The sequence below is a fragment of the Penicillium cosmopolitanum genome (assembly GCF_028827165.1).
Source record: "Penicillium cosmopolitanum strain IBT 29677 chromosome Unknown utg000006l:49.0-5199605.0:1.0-5204138.0, whole genome shotgun sequence".
In the NCBI taxonomy this organism is placed as follows: Eukaryota; Fungi; Ascomycota; class Eurotiomycetes; order Eurotiales; family Aspergillaceae; genus Penicillium; species Penicillium cosmopolitanum.
The window spans coordinates 1,716,576-1,731,825 of NW_026622676.1; the positions used below are offsets into that span (position 1 = coordinate 1,716,576).

General features: G+C 48.4%; 5 protein-coding genes across 5 annotated transcripts; 4 read left to right on the plus strand and 1 right to left on the minus strand.

Moving 5' to 3' along the window:
- Positions 1 to 754: 754 nt before the first annotated feature.
- On the plus strand, positions 755 to 2,429 carry N7509_005184 (pantothenate kinase; the record flags this gene model as incomplete). The annotated part of the gene is made up of 4 exons (XM_056629821.1): positions 755 to 976; positions 1,180 to 1,462; positions 1,519 to 2,035; positions 2,099 to 2,429. The coding sequence occupies 4 exons, from the start codon at positions 755 to 757 to the stop codon at positions 2,427 to 2,429; spliced, it is 1,353 nt and encodes a 450-aa protein (XP_056489123.1).
- Positions 2,430 to 6,904: 4,475 nt separating this feature from the next.
- N7509_005185 (uncharacterized protein) lies at positions 6,905 to 8,238 on the plus strand (the record flags this gene model as incomplete). The annotated part of the gene is made up of 3 exons (XM_056629822.1): positions 6,905 to 6,943; positions 7,061 to 7,123; positions 7,183 to 8,238. The coding sequence occupies 3 exons, from the start codon at positions 6,905 to 6,907 to the stop codon at positions 8,236 to 8,238; spliced, it is 1,158 nt and encodes a 385-aa protein (XP_056489124.1).
- A 464-nt stretch (positions 8,239 to 8,702) lies between these two features.
- pigc (phosphatidylinositol N-acetylglucosaminyltransferase) lies at positions 8,703 to 10,299 on the plus strand (the record flags this gene model as incomplete). Its single annotated transcript, XM_056629823.1, has 2 exons — positions 8,703 to 9,036; positions 9,137 to 10,299. 2 exons carry the CDS (start codon positions 8,703 to 8,705, stop codon positions 10,297 to 10,299), a joined length of 1,497 nt encoding a protein of 498 aa, XP_056489125.1.
- A 1,022-nt stretch (positions 10,300 to 11,321) lies between these two features.
- N7509_005187 (glycoside hydrolase family 18 protein) lies at positions 11,322 to 12,711 on the plus strand (the record flags this gene model as incomplete). Its single annotated transcript, XM_056629824.1, has 3 exons — positions 11,322 to 11,398; positions 11,457 to 11,749; positions 11,813 to 12,711. The coding sequence occupies 3 exons, from the start codon at positions 11,322 to 11,324 to the stop codon at positions 12,709 to 12,711; spliced, it is 1,269 nt and encodes a 422-aa protein (XP_056489126.1).
- A 557-nt stretch (positions 12,712 to 13,268) lies between these two features.
- On the minus strand, positions 13,269 to 14,195 carry N7509_005188 (uncharacterized protein; the record flags this gene model as incomplete). Its single annotated transcript, XM_056629825.1, has 1 exon — positions 13,269 to 14,195. The coding sequence occupies one exon, from the start codon at positions 14,193 to 14,195 to the stop codon at positions 13,269 to 13,271; it is 927 nt and encodes a 308-aa protein (XP_056489127.1).
- Between the last annotated feature and the right edge of the window lie 1,055 nt (positions 14,196 to 15,250).

Genomic DNA, 15,250 nt, shown 5'->3' on the forward strand with positions numbered 1-15,250 from the left:
CTGTTGAGCACGTGCTGGTGGTGGGATACAGCACTATACTTATTGAATAGTAGTACTACTAGTTATAGTATACAGGGTTCTTCAAATGTGGAAAAAAAAATTGAGAAAAAAAGATAAGAAATATCCAGAATTACTAGAGACCGGCTAAGTTATAGTATAGTAGCTCTATGGAGTAAGAAATCCAGATTATTATTACCATTGTAGGTTACAGTTTATTATGGCATGCTCCCCTATATTCAGGGCTTAAATAAATTAATGAAAAGATTACTCTTAAGCCTCCGTATATTGTATAGAAGAAACTGATAGAAAATCATTAGTAAAGTACTCCGTACCCAGTTTATAGTTTATTCTGCAGATAACCAAAAGCGAGTCCTAAAGCGGTTAGCGTATATTCCAGAGTACAGATTCGCCAGTTGTCAGTCGGCAGTGGGTAGTCACCCGTTGTCCTTGTATCGTTAGTCTAGCCTGAGTATCGCCACTTCTAAACTAGCCTGCTCAGATCTACTAATGCTCCTGCACATAAACTACCAGTGATACTACCACTAATACCATTACTCTTATCCTATACTCATCTCTCGGCACCTCGGCTCGGTGATTGTCAGGGTCCCACCACTCCCACTGCCACTGCCACCTGCCACTGCCACGGTCCACGGGCCACCCGGGTAGAAGGAAATATACGCCGTAAGCCTGGGCACGGGCTCTAGCTTCCTCCCAGCTATCTTCCTCCTTTACCACACCTCTTCTGTACGATATCATGGCTCCCGATCGTGACTCCGATGGCCGTCGCAAACGGCCTGCTCGCCTAGAGGAGGCCATTACCAACCCCGGTGCCGTCAAAATCAATGTCAAGGGCGCCTTTATCGTCGACGATGAGCTCCGCTCCCGTAGCCCTGTTGAAGCCGAGGGCGTGCATTATGAGAACAAGGACATCCGGCTTCCGCACCATACCGGTGTCGTTAGCCATGTCGCTGTCGATGTGAGTACCCTCCTTTCCTCTCCGACCGGGCTGCATTGAGCTATTTCGGCCTGTCCTTCGTGGTCACTTTATGCCCCGCACATGCGACCGTTCACCCCGCAATCCGCGGAGGGCCAGACGAAGAAAAAAAAAAAAAGGAGCCAACAACCCCGAACGGAAATTGCAAAAAGGATTGAGACTGACTGTACTGGATTTTCCTCTAGATCGGCGGATCCTTAATTAAAATGGTGTATTTCACCCGTGAACTCGACGCCGCGGATAATGGCGGCCGCCTTAATTTTATCAACTTCGAGACGCACCGGATTGACATCTGTATCAATTTTATTCGCCAATTGAAGGAAGAACATGCAAAGAACAATGGGTCAACCAAAGACGACCTATGTGTCGTTGCTACCGGCGGGGGAGCGTTCAAATATTATGATAAGCTGAAGGAGGCGCTGGACGTCAATATTCTGCGAGAGGAGGAAATGGAGTGTTTGATCATCGGTGAGCCCTGCACAACACCCATCGGGCCTTACACTGGCTAATATTGATCTTTCTAGGTCTCGATTTCTTCATCACCGAGATCCCTAACGAAGTATTCACCTACAACGACACCGATACCGAGCCTATGCAATTTTCCGAGGCTCGACCGAACGTGTACCCCTATCTCCTCGTCAACATCGGATCCGGCGTCTCAATGATCAAGGTCTCCGGCCCGAATAAATTCCAGCGTGTGGGCGGCACACATCTCGGTGGTGGTACCTTCTGGGGCATCATGTCCCTGCTCACTGGTGCCAGGACCTTTGACGACATGCTGGCCATGGCGGATCGCGGGGACAACAGCGGAGTCGATATGCTGGTTGGCGATATCTACGGCATGGACTATAGCAAAATCGGGCTGAAGAGCACCGCCATCGCCAGCACTTTTGGGAAGGTCTTCCGCTTAAAGAACGCTGCCGAGAGAGGTGCCGAGGATGGCGAGGGCCTCTACCACGACGATTCCGAACACGCGAACGGCAATGGTGGAGTCAATTTCCAACACGAGGATATGAGCCGAAGCCTCCTTTATGCTATAAGGTATATCTACTAAATGGCAATGGCCTGTGTCTATACTTGAATACCTCGACTAACGATTCCCAGTAACAACATTGGCCAAATCGCCTACCTCCAATCAGAAAAGCACGAAGTCAAGCACATCTACTTCGGCGGCTCCTTCATTCGCGGCCACCGCCAGACCATGAACACCCTCTCCTACGCCATCCGCTTTTGGTCCAAGGGCGAGAAGCAAGCGTACTTCCTACGCCATGAAGGATACCTCGGTGCCGTGGGCGCTTTCATTCGCCGCCAGCCGCAGAATTGGGGTCGGAGGAATAGTCTCGATGAGGTGGTGGCACCGCAGGCGGTCCGGAACCTTGCGCAAAATTCCGTTTTGAACCAGAATGAGCAGAACGGAGCATCTAGTTCTTCATAATCGGTGGTTACGGCGGTACTGGTGACTCTTTCTCTCTCTCTGTGTCTCCCTTCTCTCTCTCTCCACCCTACTTTCTTCTACTTACCCTACCTCTTCGCCAAAACTTCTCTTGAATCAAATCGATACCCCTCATTGAATGTATACTCTGGCGCATCTCGCCCATCACACATGGCGGTCCCGAGATTTGGATTCTGGATGTCTGCTTGCTTTAATAGACACATGGTTGTGGCCCGGCGTGGCCCAAGCCCCAAATGCATTGCATTTCATTTTCATTTTTATCTCCTTTTTTTCTTCTTCCTTCTTCCATTTTCTCTCGGAAACTGCTGTCTTGTTCCTACCAAAAATAAATTATATACACTTGTATATGCTGTGGACTTTGTGAGCCTGGTCGGGTAGCGCCCTGGTAAGGAATATGCCTCCAGGGATTGTCAGTGGAGTATAAGGGGTGAAGATGCACAGTTGGGTCTCGGACGTTGAACAGGATACTATCTGTGCCCTGAGCAATGCAAAAAGAATCTTTAAATAAACATAGAGTCCATTGTTTCTTTTGATATCTCTCAAATCCAGTGCCGACCATGATTGCCTTCCATATCGGGAGACAGAGATACTATTTTAAACCCTAATCATATAAGGTTTTATGCTGCCATGCATATCACTTTCGAAGTTGGATTATAAACTTTAGCCCGCTACGCTAGGTACGGATTCGTATTCTGGCCTAGTTGGGTAAACCAACTTTCGAGCGAGGGGTCAGCGTAAATGATATCAACCAACCAACCGGCAGTAGTGTCAGAAAGCTCGCGACGTCAAGATGAAAAGATGTTTCCGATGCCAACTGTTTATTTAATACCTAGGTATGTCTTACCTTTTTTTAGCACGTTTTGGACGATATCAAGTTTTTTATACTATTTTATAGTAATTTCTTCGCCGTAATTCAGTCTGATAGCACTTCCGTATGGCAGCAGCATGTAAAGCACATAGAGCGAGCTACATCGGGCGAATGTGTCACTAATTAGTCATAATAGTAGTAGTAACTAGTAGACATGGTATGCCAGATCCCGTTATCCACCGTGTCCGTCCAACTCATCAGCACAATCCCCACCATGCCAGGCATTCACTCAACTAACTCAACTACCACAGTAACGCAAGGGGTAGTTGTAACTATCGTAACAGTACTAGTAGCCATAACAGCAGTACCACAATTCGACTAGTCAACCCCATCATAGGAACACGTGTTAACCCCATCGGGAGGAGGTTCAGAAAAGCAATAACAGCAAATTGCTAAAGTAAAAAGCCCCGAAGTCCAAAGAGGACAAGCAGCAGAAAAACCATCCTCGTAACAGTAGTTACCAGTTTGCCCGAAAAATAAATCGCAGTCGAGCGAAGAAGTGGCAGTAGTTATAGTCGCAGCACAAGCAGTAGTGATTGTGGTCGGGGTTGGTGTACAAATACAGCCTCTATTCCATGTCAGCCTTCGGATAGCGCTACTATGCAAAGACGACCGAGAGAGACTCACGTTTGACCAAGGATAAGTCTAAGTAAATTAGGAAATCTATTACTGCTATCACAGGAACCAGACTGGCCTCTTGAAATTCGACACTTCCATGAACCAAATTATTAGTATCCCTACAATCTTTGTAGATATATATGAAGGTACCTAGGTATCTTACGTCGGCCTCACAAGCCGCTGGGTCACATACCTCCCTCGACCCCGACTCCAATGGCCCCAATGTTGCCGCCCCCGGTGTCGATGTTAATCCCACCCCCATTGCCATTCCCAATACTGCTACCCTCATGGGACACCATACCTCCACCTCTAGGCCCATCCCACTTTGGCGGAGCATCTTCACCGGAGAGCGCAGTCACAAGAGTGCAATATAAAAGGGACAGAGGTGGGAAACACATCTTCGCAGAGGTGTTTGCTTAAAGCGAGAACAATAAATTAAATGGAGAAGAATATCAATTTAAACCTGTCGTAGTGCTCGTACGGTGTTAAAGTTGTGTCCTACTCTGTATTATGTAGAGTATGCTTGCGGTTGTTAACTCGCTCTCTATGTTTTGTTTTTATGAATGAACCTCTCAGACATACTGCCTGGAATGTAAAAAAACCTCTTCTCTACACGAACTACATATAGATATGTAGAAATCTCGAGGAACGCGCCTAGATCTCGGCGAATCTTTCCGACAATCGGAATAGTGTTCTGTCAAGCTCTGCCTTTCTGACAGTTGACTAAAAATGGGCCAAGCATTGTGGAATGTAGGTACAAAAGCGCACGGCTTTGATGGGACATTCCCCGAAACATAACGGGGCAGCCCAGGATCATGGCATGTACGGCCGACCAATCAGATCCCGGAGAAGCCATTCTGTTTGCTGAACATTTTGCCAGGATCTAATCGCATACAAAAGACAAGAAATCGGTGAGAAGAGGCCCCTACCGTCCGCCATCTTACGTACCCGTATAATACGGTGAATTATATCATTTAGAAACCACCATATTTCTATGAATCAGCCACGATCTGCAGCTAAGGCAAATATAACTTAGCATGTTTCAAGATGGGACTGGATAAATAATTTCTGAGCGCGCGCTGGGAATTTGATTTCGAACATGGCAGTACCCTTGCGGCGCGGCTGTAATGAGCCCCAGATAAGGCGGCCAATAATTTTCCGCAGCTGGAGTTTAAAAAATACCGGCAAAGCTAAGATTAAAACCTGGTTAGAGATTATCTCGCAGATGCGTTTTTGTAGTAAGTTCGACCAGCTGGGCTCTTACTGGTTATCTTTTTAAGTTAGAATAGTAATAGTTTATTATAGAAACGGCGGTAAAGGTCTTCGATTGTGAGTATACGCTGAGGAGAAGGTACATATTAATAGATATCAGAAGCTAGGTCCAAGAGACAAGGGTTAGGGTATCGCAAAACCAAGGGATAGGTAGATTATTAGTCTAGTAGTATAGAGATAGCAGGGGATATTGAGTAGAGAGATTAAGGAGGCTCAGAGACTTCAGAAGAGCAGGTCGGTTGATATTATTACAGTCCTAGTTCAGATAGCATAGTTGACTGTTTGAAGACTATATAATTGTTCATAGTTGAAAGTTCATTTAGTAGAATAGATACTAGCGCTGATACGGACGGCAGTCATTAAGATAGAGATACGGTATCTAAGAGGACAACAATATTGGGAATTTCAGAAATAGGCTTCAAATCACGACGGATAATCTGCCATATGTAGTCTGCCAAATAGACTTATTGCATCTCTCCAATAGGATTATCCTGGAGTGTATACAAGGGCATGGTAGATCTATAGGCAAAACAGCACGCTGATCCGCCAGATTCTGAGGGCTTACAATACAAGCTATTCGGGGCAAGTAAGAGAGGAGTGACATCGAGAAGCACTTGTCTTATAAAACGAGAGAGCTCTAGCTGCGATGGTAGAGTAGGTGATGGGGATTTGGTAGAGAGGCTCGTCGTTGGGATGTAGGATACTTCGGTTGACTGGAGGAGCGGGATTGGTGGATTTGAGGAGCGAAGAAGGACGGCTTAGGGCTGAGAGAGGCTCAGGCTTCTACCCTCCTCTGGCGTCTGGATGATGTGAGCTCATCTCTCTAGAGTCTCTCAAGATTCGCTCTCTCGCCGGTTACAGTGCGCCCGTTACAGTGGTCGTGATCATGATCTACCCGTACAATACATAGATACAATGTTGATTGTTAATCTACAAAACTAACAAAAGTGGTAGTGGAAAACTCCCATCCTGGAGTCAAACTTCTGACCTAAAATTAGCCGGTAAACTCAATCATTTCATAAACCAATAATCACAACGTAAGGTAAACAGAAAAATGCAATAAATATTACTTCTCAACCGCACATAACCCCCGCCAGAAGAACCTTGTGTGGAGTAAATCACCCCTTTAGTCAAGTAAGGGCAAAAAAAGGAACACTTAGTAAATCTTTTCACCACCGTCAAGACTTTCGGCGGTCTGATCAAGTCACATATTTTGATTTCATCGCAGCGGACCATCATTTATATCACGTAGGAAGCGACAAGCTGTTCCAATTTGGATCGCCCGTTGAACAAAGAAGCCAGAGTCTGGGTCCTCAAGGATCAATTCAAGAGAAATCTCAAATGATATTTCACCGACAGTGAAATCAAGGCCATTCGATCTACATGACGTACATTTTCCCCAGCGTTGTTTGCTATGTTTTCCATTGTGTGATGACTCAGGCAATTGCTTACTGATAGTATGAGGTATAACCCTACATCGTAGGAAAGCCTTTGTGCTTCCGGAGATCTCCATTAGTACCACACATATAGAATTAAAGCTCACACCTGCGCCCACAATTAAAAAGAAATTACAACTCCCATGGCCCCCTTTCTCTCTACTAAATCTTTTCGAATCCCGCTTTTCTCACCATTTTCCACCCTGCTTCTTGTAAAAGCTTGGGCTCAGAGCGATCTAAGTCGACTACAACATACAAATATTATGGCTGTAACCAAGGAAGGTGGCTCGAAGGCGGCGACAGTAGGAGCTAAAGGTGGAGTGTCAAAAAAGGTATTCCTAACAACTTCGTTCTGGTGTTGTCATGAAGGGCCCAACTGGTTATTGCCTAGAGCTAAACTGACTAATTATAAACAACAGACAGAGGCTCACAAGCCAAAGCCTGCGGACCCAAGTCCTGCGGATGGGGAGGAGGATGAAGAAGTAGATGAAGAGGAAGACGAGGATGATGAGGAGAATGACCCTAATAAGAATCAAAAAAGAACCCTTCCACCAAGGAAAGCCCGCAGTTCAAGAAGCTGGCTTCCGGGGATTTTGATTTCGAAATCCAGTGCCAGTACGGGACACTGAACTCTCTCAAAGAGGCTGTAATCCATGATCTCAGCGACTGGCACGAGAGATCTTTCCAATACCCGCCAGCCTCAGTCCATAGTATCGCGACAAGAAGGCAGCAATTTGCCTGCAGCCGATACTACGACGAACAAGGCAATGAATTTCAAAAGTCCGTTTTTCATATCACGGCTAGGAGCCAGATTCCAGGAGATCAGTGGCCTGTACGGAAGTATGCCCTCCTAGTCCTTCACGAAGAAGGGAAAACTGGGGAACCAATAATTTTCACAAAGGGTGTCCCACTCGCACTGGCAGAAGGCTCGGGGAGACTTTCTTTGGGATATGTGTGGGATGCCCAGGAAGAACAATTTGATGCTGACCCTTTCGCGATACGGGTCTATATCCCTGAAAAAATGGCCGATGCGGCTAAGGGGGATAATTTCGATCCTTCTTTCTTTGATATTTCGGAAACTCAGCAGAGGTCAAATTATCAGGAGCTGGAGAGCAGAGCGAGAGGCCGTCTGAGGGTCAGAGAAGCATCACAATTGTCCTCCAAAGTGAAATCGGAATTTCCCCAGGTTGAGATGCGTCGGCCTGCGAAAAGGCTGAAGACGGAGGAGGAAACCTTCATTTGGAACGACGCATCCACCGGACGGCCTGGGGAGATGCCGCAATTTCTTGGTTCGGCTCGAGTGAGGTTGCTCTCTGAGGAGAGCGATCACGCTCGCGTCTTTTCATTAGACGGCTGCGATATCAAATCGCTTTTTGGCAAGGCGAGGGAGTTTTTCGGGGTCAAGGACCCTGAGAAAGAAATCTCTCTCGTCTGCAGGGCCCCTGGACTTGGGTCGCGCAGATACATAGGTGAAGACTGCGCCGATGAGTTCAGCCTGCTATGTCACGACGTACGGAAGCTCTCCATTGCGGAGAGAGGATCAATCGAGATAACCATTAAGCCTGCGGCGCCAGAGCGCATCCAAAAAAGCGGTTGATTTGCCCAGGCATCTCTTAGTGTGTTATCATGTTTTAGTTAGCTTTGTTATTCCAATTTATAGTCCAATTCGGACGTTGCTACACTTCTTCCTGTTCTTGTATACGTAGTACCACTAGTGCTCTCTAAACTTCTGCTGTTCTCCATCGATTGTCTCAGCTCCCACCACTAGTAGTATCTATACCCAGCCTACTAATTGAAGAACACCAATTAGATATGTCCCACATTCCAAAAATTTCCAGATAAATTCTGGACTCCAACTCCTTCAAGACCGCCAAAATATAGAAACGTTCCCAAATTGGAAACCGAGGGCAGAGCGATCACATGACTTTCCCCGGACACGTGGGATTGCGCGTCTTGCAGCTTGGGGCGCGGAGACCTCAAATCCAGCTCCCCAAAGCCCATTAAGACGCTCACTTTGCTTCAAAGCCATGCGTCGGTGCTACCACTAGTCGCCTCAGCTCGATGACTCCGCCACCCTCTTCGCTCTCTCCAATCCCTCCACCGATCCCCGTCGACACACATCCAAACCGCAGTCCCAATTCCCGAACTCCTGAGGAGCGCGTTCCGGATCCGGACCGCCTGGCCCCCGAGGACGCATACTTTGCGCCCTCGCTGTCGCGTGCTCGCTCCGCTCCGTCAAACTATGATGAAACGCTTCGCTCGCTGAACGGTGATGCCGGTCTGCATCCGCCGCGGGGGGTGCTTGGCGCGGACCCTGAACCGGAAGGATGCACGGAAATTGGGGGCTGGTGCTGGACGGAGGAGGCGGAAAGGTGCTTGGAAGAAGTTACTTTGGGTGAAGCAATCTTGTATGTGACATGGCCGTTAGAAAGGAGAGGAGCTTTCTTGTGTCAGAATTGTGTGGGGTAGTGGACTGCGTTACTAACTGGTGGTAGACCCGGATAACTACACCGATACCGAGACATTTCTAGACCACCTCCAGCGAAATCCCCGAGTTCGGCCGTATGATTTTTGGCCGCTTGTATCGGACTCGACGGTAATCGTGCAGCATGTCTGCTCTGTGGTAATATTCGTTTGCTGTTTCGTTGATATTGTTCAAGACCGGGTGAGCCCCGTTTCGGTTGTCTGCTGGGGAAGTGTCGGTACGGCGGTGGGTTGGATTCTATGGGACAATTGGATCTGGAAAGAACAGACTGAGCTTTCGAATGCCAATGGCACCATCGGGGGTGATGATGGTTCGAGTTCGAGCTCGGTGACCAGTGCTGTCAACCCATCCGCCAACGACACCCAGGGCAATGGCGTCAAAGGCAGTCCGATCCATGGCCTCGGCTTGACAATGGCTGCAAACTCGTCAAAGGAACATCTGCCACATCAAAGTCCCGACCACAATAGTGGCATGGGCGGAATGATTGACCCTACAGCACGAGCTGGGCTCAACTTGGCTCCATCAAGTGCTGTCGCTGGTGACACAGATGTTCAAGATATCGACCGAACCTCTCTATTTTCCTCTCGCAACCGCCAACGACTCTCAACCGTTAAATCCGCCTTTTTGATCTACTTCTCCCTGCTGGGACTAAGTCCTATCCTCAAATCTCTTACCAAATCCACCGCCAGCGACTCCATATGGGCTATGAGCTGCTGGCTTATAATCATGAATATATTCTCCTTCGACTATGGAAGTGGCGAGGGCGCCGGCGCCACCAAATTCCCCGCTTCATTATCCACAAATGCAGCCGTCATGGCATCGACCGTGTTGGCATCCCGCCTCCCATCCACCACTCACGTGTTCAGCCTCATGCTGTTCTCAATGGAAGTCTTTGGCCTATTCCCTATATTCCGACGACAACTCCGCCAGAAGTCTTGGACCGGTCATGTGTGTCTTACGCTTGCGCTCGTGGTCATTGCAGGCGGCGCCGTCGGCACGACTATGAGTGGTGGCTGGGCATCAGCTATCATCGGATCCTTCCTTGGAGGTATCCTCACTGCACTTGCCATGGGCGGCTGCAGCTGGTGGCTCATCAGCTTGCAGAAGTATAAGAATGTTGTCATTGGTCCCTGGGATCCAGCTCGTCCCATTATCCGACGACACTGGAATTGATCCATGCTTCCTAGTAGCACTGTTGGTTTTTTCTTCGCCGTTGTGACATAGATCTGGCGTTTTTGGTCTTATACCCCTAGATTATTGTATCTTTCAGATGAATATATTTCAATCTGCATTCTAATTGCATGGCCTTTAGGTTCCTCGTCCATCATGAGGCTGTATCGGTATAAATTATACAGGCTAGTTAAATCCACCCCCGGCACCGGTTGGACTGAAGGCAATCGTCGCTGACCACCAAATCTACCTGTCTGCCTCCGCAATATCTTTCTTACTGTAAACCTGCTTGACTGTCGGAGTGTTCGGGAGAGAAAAATATCTCATGACGTCGGGGAATGTGAGCGGGAGGGGGACGAATGCACTGCCGATCCGGCATGCAGCCCAAGGCTGACCTGAACTTCAGATGAGCCTCGCCAGGGATCGCCAAAAAGCAGCTCAACCTCTAGGACATTAGAAACATACAATTAGATGTCACGAGTGGATGAATTTGTATCTGCAGAAGAAAAAGAAGGGAAAAAAAAAGTCCGTGATCGCCGCCAACTTCTACTACCTTTCAAGGGCAAAACGTCTATCAATTCACCGGTCCCGAAGTCTGGCCGACATTCCAACAACCCCCTCCCAAAGAGCCTGCTAGCCTCCCCTTCCCAATGGTCTTCTCAAATAGCCTCACACAGATCCACTCTTCAGCAAGGATGCTTAAATGCCCCGGAACTTGCTTCCATGTAAGCAATCCTATAGGTCCATCCAAATGGGTCGGTGGATGCATTTCACTATAATCCGGACTCTCAGACCCGACTGGCATTCTGGGGAGGGAATTGTTTAGTCGGCATATCTAACCAGGTGTGCTCGATGATTCTTATAGTCGCGTGTCCCAGCTAGGCGCGTGTGAATTGCCTGCCTCTCTTCTATCCCTCCTTTTGGCCCGGCGCTTAATTGTCTCTTCCCACGCGACTTGCTTTGAGCCTTGCTTCTAAGTCTTACTTTCGGTTCTTGCTTGAAACAACGCGTGACAAGCTCCAATAATGCTCAAGAACATTGCCCTCGGCCTGTTGGCCGCTCAGAGCGTCGCCGCAACGCGGTTCGCCATGTACATTGACGAGTAAGTGTACCATCCAAACAAATTTCCAAAAGAGGAAAACCAACCCAACATCATCTAGATGGCACAAGTCCGACCTTCCCGGCACGAATCAGACCAAAGACATCGACTATGCCGTGATGGCCTTCGCACAGACGACTCTCTTCAACTCGGACTCGGCCCCGTCTTTCACGCCCTTCCAGCCTGTCGATGATATGCGCAAGCGCTTCGGCCCAGACACGAAGCTCATGATTGCTATCGGTGGATGGGGAGATAGCGCAGGGTTCTCCACCGGCTCCAAGGACGACGCCAGTCGCAAGCGATATGCAAAGAATGTCGCATCCATGCTCGAAGCCAATGGATTCGATGGAGTTGGTTAGTTGCTCATTTTTAATAGTAGTGTCGATAGTATCTCCATTCTAACAGCCATTGATGCAGACATTGACTGGGAATATCCCGGCGGCAATGGCGACGACTACAAGCAAACCCCAAACAAGGACAAAGTCGACGAAATCGAGAACTACCCCAAGTTCCTCGCCGCTCTCCGCGAAGCCATCGGCAACAAGACCCTCTCCATCGCCGTCCCGGGCCGCCTGCAAGATATGATCGCCTTCACCAAGGAGCAAGGTCCCAAGATCTTCGAGTCCGTCGACATGGTCAACGTGATGAGCTACGATTTGATGAACCGCCGTGACAACCACACCTTCCATGCCAGTGACGTCGCCGGATCCCTAGAGACCGTCAACGCATACCTCGACATCGGCGCTAAGCCCGAGCAGATCAATCTTGGATTCGCCTATTACGCCAAGTGGTTCGAGACGGACCCCAACTCGGACTGCGAGGAGAACCCTCTCGGCTGTGCGACTGCTAAGCTGGAGAACTCTGACGGTAGCGACACCGGCAAGTCCGGCGCTGTAACCTTTGAGAAGAACCCTGAGTATATTCCCACCGCCGTCACTGAGTCCTGGAAGCGTGCTCAGAAGGGAGGCAAGACTGATGAGGAGAAGGGTGGTCAGTACTTCTGGGATAAGGAGACTAACTATTTCTGGACTTGGGATACTCCTGAGCTTATCACTCGCAAGTTCAGTGATATTGTTGATGCTAAGAAGCTTGGTGGTGTCATGGCTTGGAGTCTGGGCGAGGATACTCTTCAGTTCGCTCATGTGGAGGCGATGCAGAAGGGTGTTCGTAACTCTACCCAGAAGAAGGCGGATTCTAAGATGGTTGCTGCCAATAAGCCTGCTGTCAACAAGCCTGCTGTCAACCACCATGCTGTCAACCACCATGCTGCCAAGAACCATGCTGCCAAGAACAATGCTGCCAAGAACCATGCTTAGGCTGAAGCCGGATATGGGTGACTCATGTGAAATTCAGATCTCTAGCTTCCTTGACCTCTTATCGAAGATGCACACTATTGTGTTGATCTCAATGGTCATAACTTAATACTTACTGGAGGGCATTTAATTTCAAAAATTGCAAATTTCAATACTGGCAGCCATGACTATCCATCCGTATGTCTAACCTCTCGCAGTACCTGTAGAAGCTCTCAACTGGTTACGTGCAAGCTGATTGGCCGTGATTCACCTTTCCAAACTCAAGGTGGCCGAGTAGTTGGAGAAAAGGCTACGTCGGGTGCTATTCGAACACTGGTGGCAGTATTTACTTGGATTTATAATAATGTGTAGCTTCTTTGGTTTGGGGGTAGAATGACATTGCAATACCGCAAGGCTGTCAGCACCTGGCAGTACATGTTCTGATATATCATCTCAGTGGGGACACAAAGTAGTAGATCACAAAACTCGACGAATTAATAGTAACATCTGGGTATCAACAATAATAAAGGAAAGGGTTAGGTTCGTCGTAAAGGCCAAGAATAAAAAAAAGGAAATGTAAGTTATCTCGATCGTATCTGCCGTGGCGACCACCATTGCTTCTCCTCGAGAACAATCTCCCGTTGTCTATTACTCCACGCCCGAAGCTGTCTCTCCGGACCGACGAGCCGGACACGATCACGACCGCGCTCTGGGTACTTCTCGTGAGTGCAGCGTTTGAGGATCCGCTCGAATAACTCGAGGACGAGATAGGCGAGAGGGAAAAGAACGAAGATGGCCACAGCGACACATTCGGGACCATGAGTGTCGAGGAGGTCGAGTAGTTCTGACAGATTGAGGTACGAGGCAATGGGCTTCGAAGAGTTGCAGGAGCCATTCTTGCACAATCTGGATTTTGCGAGCGCATTCTTCGGGTGATTTTCGGATGGCATTAATGTGTCCATTCCGCCCAGGAACGTCCCGTAGAGACGACCAAGTGAGGAGTCTGGCTCTGAGTGGAGGTTTGATGACGGATTTGATGCGACGGATTGATATTTTGGGCCATGCAGTTCGACAAATTTGTTGACTTTGTCCAGGAATACGCCATATTGCCGGGAGGGCGAAGACGAGGAGGCTTGACGTTGCTGCTCGTGCTCGCCTGTATTCGATTGACTCGAGCTGCTCAGTAAGACCCCGTATTTTCTTCCAAAGAAAGATGCTTCATCTTCTTGGTTCTGGGATTCTGATTCTGATTCCGCCGGCCACTTTGCATCCGGACTGGGTCCTTTGGCGGATGACGGCCTTCCCAAACGGAGACGCTCAACGTACTCGCGAAAAGTCGGCTTGGGAGAAAACTCTTGCTCTTCGGCTGTAACGACGGGCTTTGGTTTAATAGTTTCACTGGGAGAATTTGAACCCAGGCGAATAGTAGGTGTATCACCGGTAAGGATAAATTGAATTGGCAGTGCGAGACATAGTGTCGCACAGAGACACAACAAAAGGAGATTCATTTTGGCAGGGGCAGCCCCCTGGCAGATGAGAGTAGGAGAGTTGCATAAAGGAAAAGAGAAGAGAAGGGGAGTCGAGGAGGGAATTAAGGGCGTCGCCGTGATCAGAAAGAAGCAGCAAGCAGCAACAACAACCCGCAACGGCGAGCAATGGCATGTGGCAGATGCGTCGCTGTGATTGGCCCGTCGGTGGGGGGCCACGATCTGTTTTGGGAATCCGACGGACTAGGTAGTCGCCCAAAAGGGAAATATTGAGGATTATCAACTTATAGCGTAATTAAAGTCTATAATTATGGTTATGGCCATCGCGAGCTTATACTTCTCAAGATAATTCCATGGGAGAACTCGTAGTTATAGGTCGGGGTTGCAACCGGACCCTGAGACCCTGACACTGCGGGCCACGGACCGGAGCGGAGCTACTACGGATGTACTTAACTCTATAGAACGCCACTTATTCCCCTCACCTGCCAGGGTTCCCTGTCCGAGGAAAGATCAGCCGACCTGCTACTGTGTTATGGGAGAACTAAAAAATACTCATAAAATGTCTTTGCTATTTATTGCACAATAGAATGCTTCACGATGATTTACTGGTAGTCCATCGGGCACTTTATTAGTACCTAGGTAAGGTATAGTTATTCCAAGGTTTGCTTCTAAAATATACACCAGATATATATCCCTGGATATCGATTGCTCATGAAGACTAATGTATTCAAAGAACTTGAATTTGTGCATGAGTTCTTAGCTTTAATTATCCGAGCCTCTGCACAGCTTTCACCCTTCAACTCTCAAACTGTCCTATCATGACCTTCGCCTATGAGAGCCATATTTCCTGTGAGCGAGAGACTAAGCTCTGCCAAGATACCCCGAGCTCAGTCATTCTCCACCAACCAGAAAGAAGACACAGCATTTCCCCCGGAGAGGCCACATTGGCAGCTTGGCAACAATCGTCAAGAAGAAGATGAGTGAACCTTTACAGTTCTTCTAAGGTTTCTTCCCCAGCTTCCAGGTTGGGAAAATACATAGTTGAAACGACTTCGCTGATTTAAACAGTGAATACT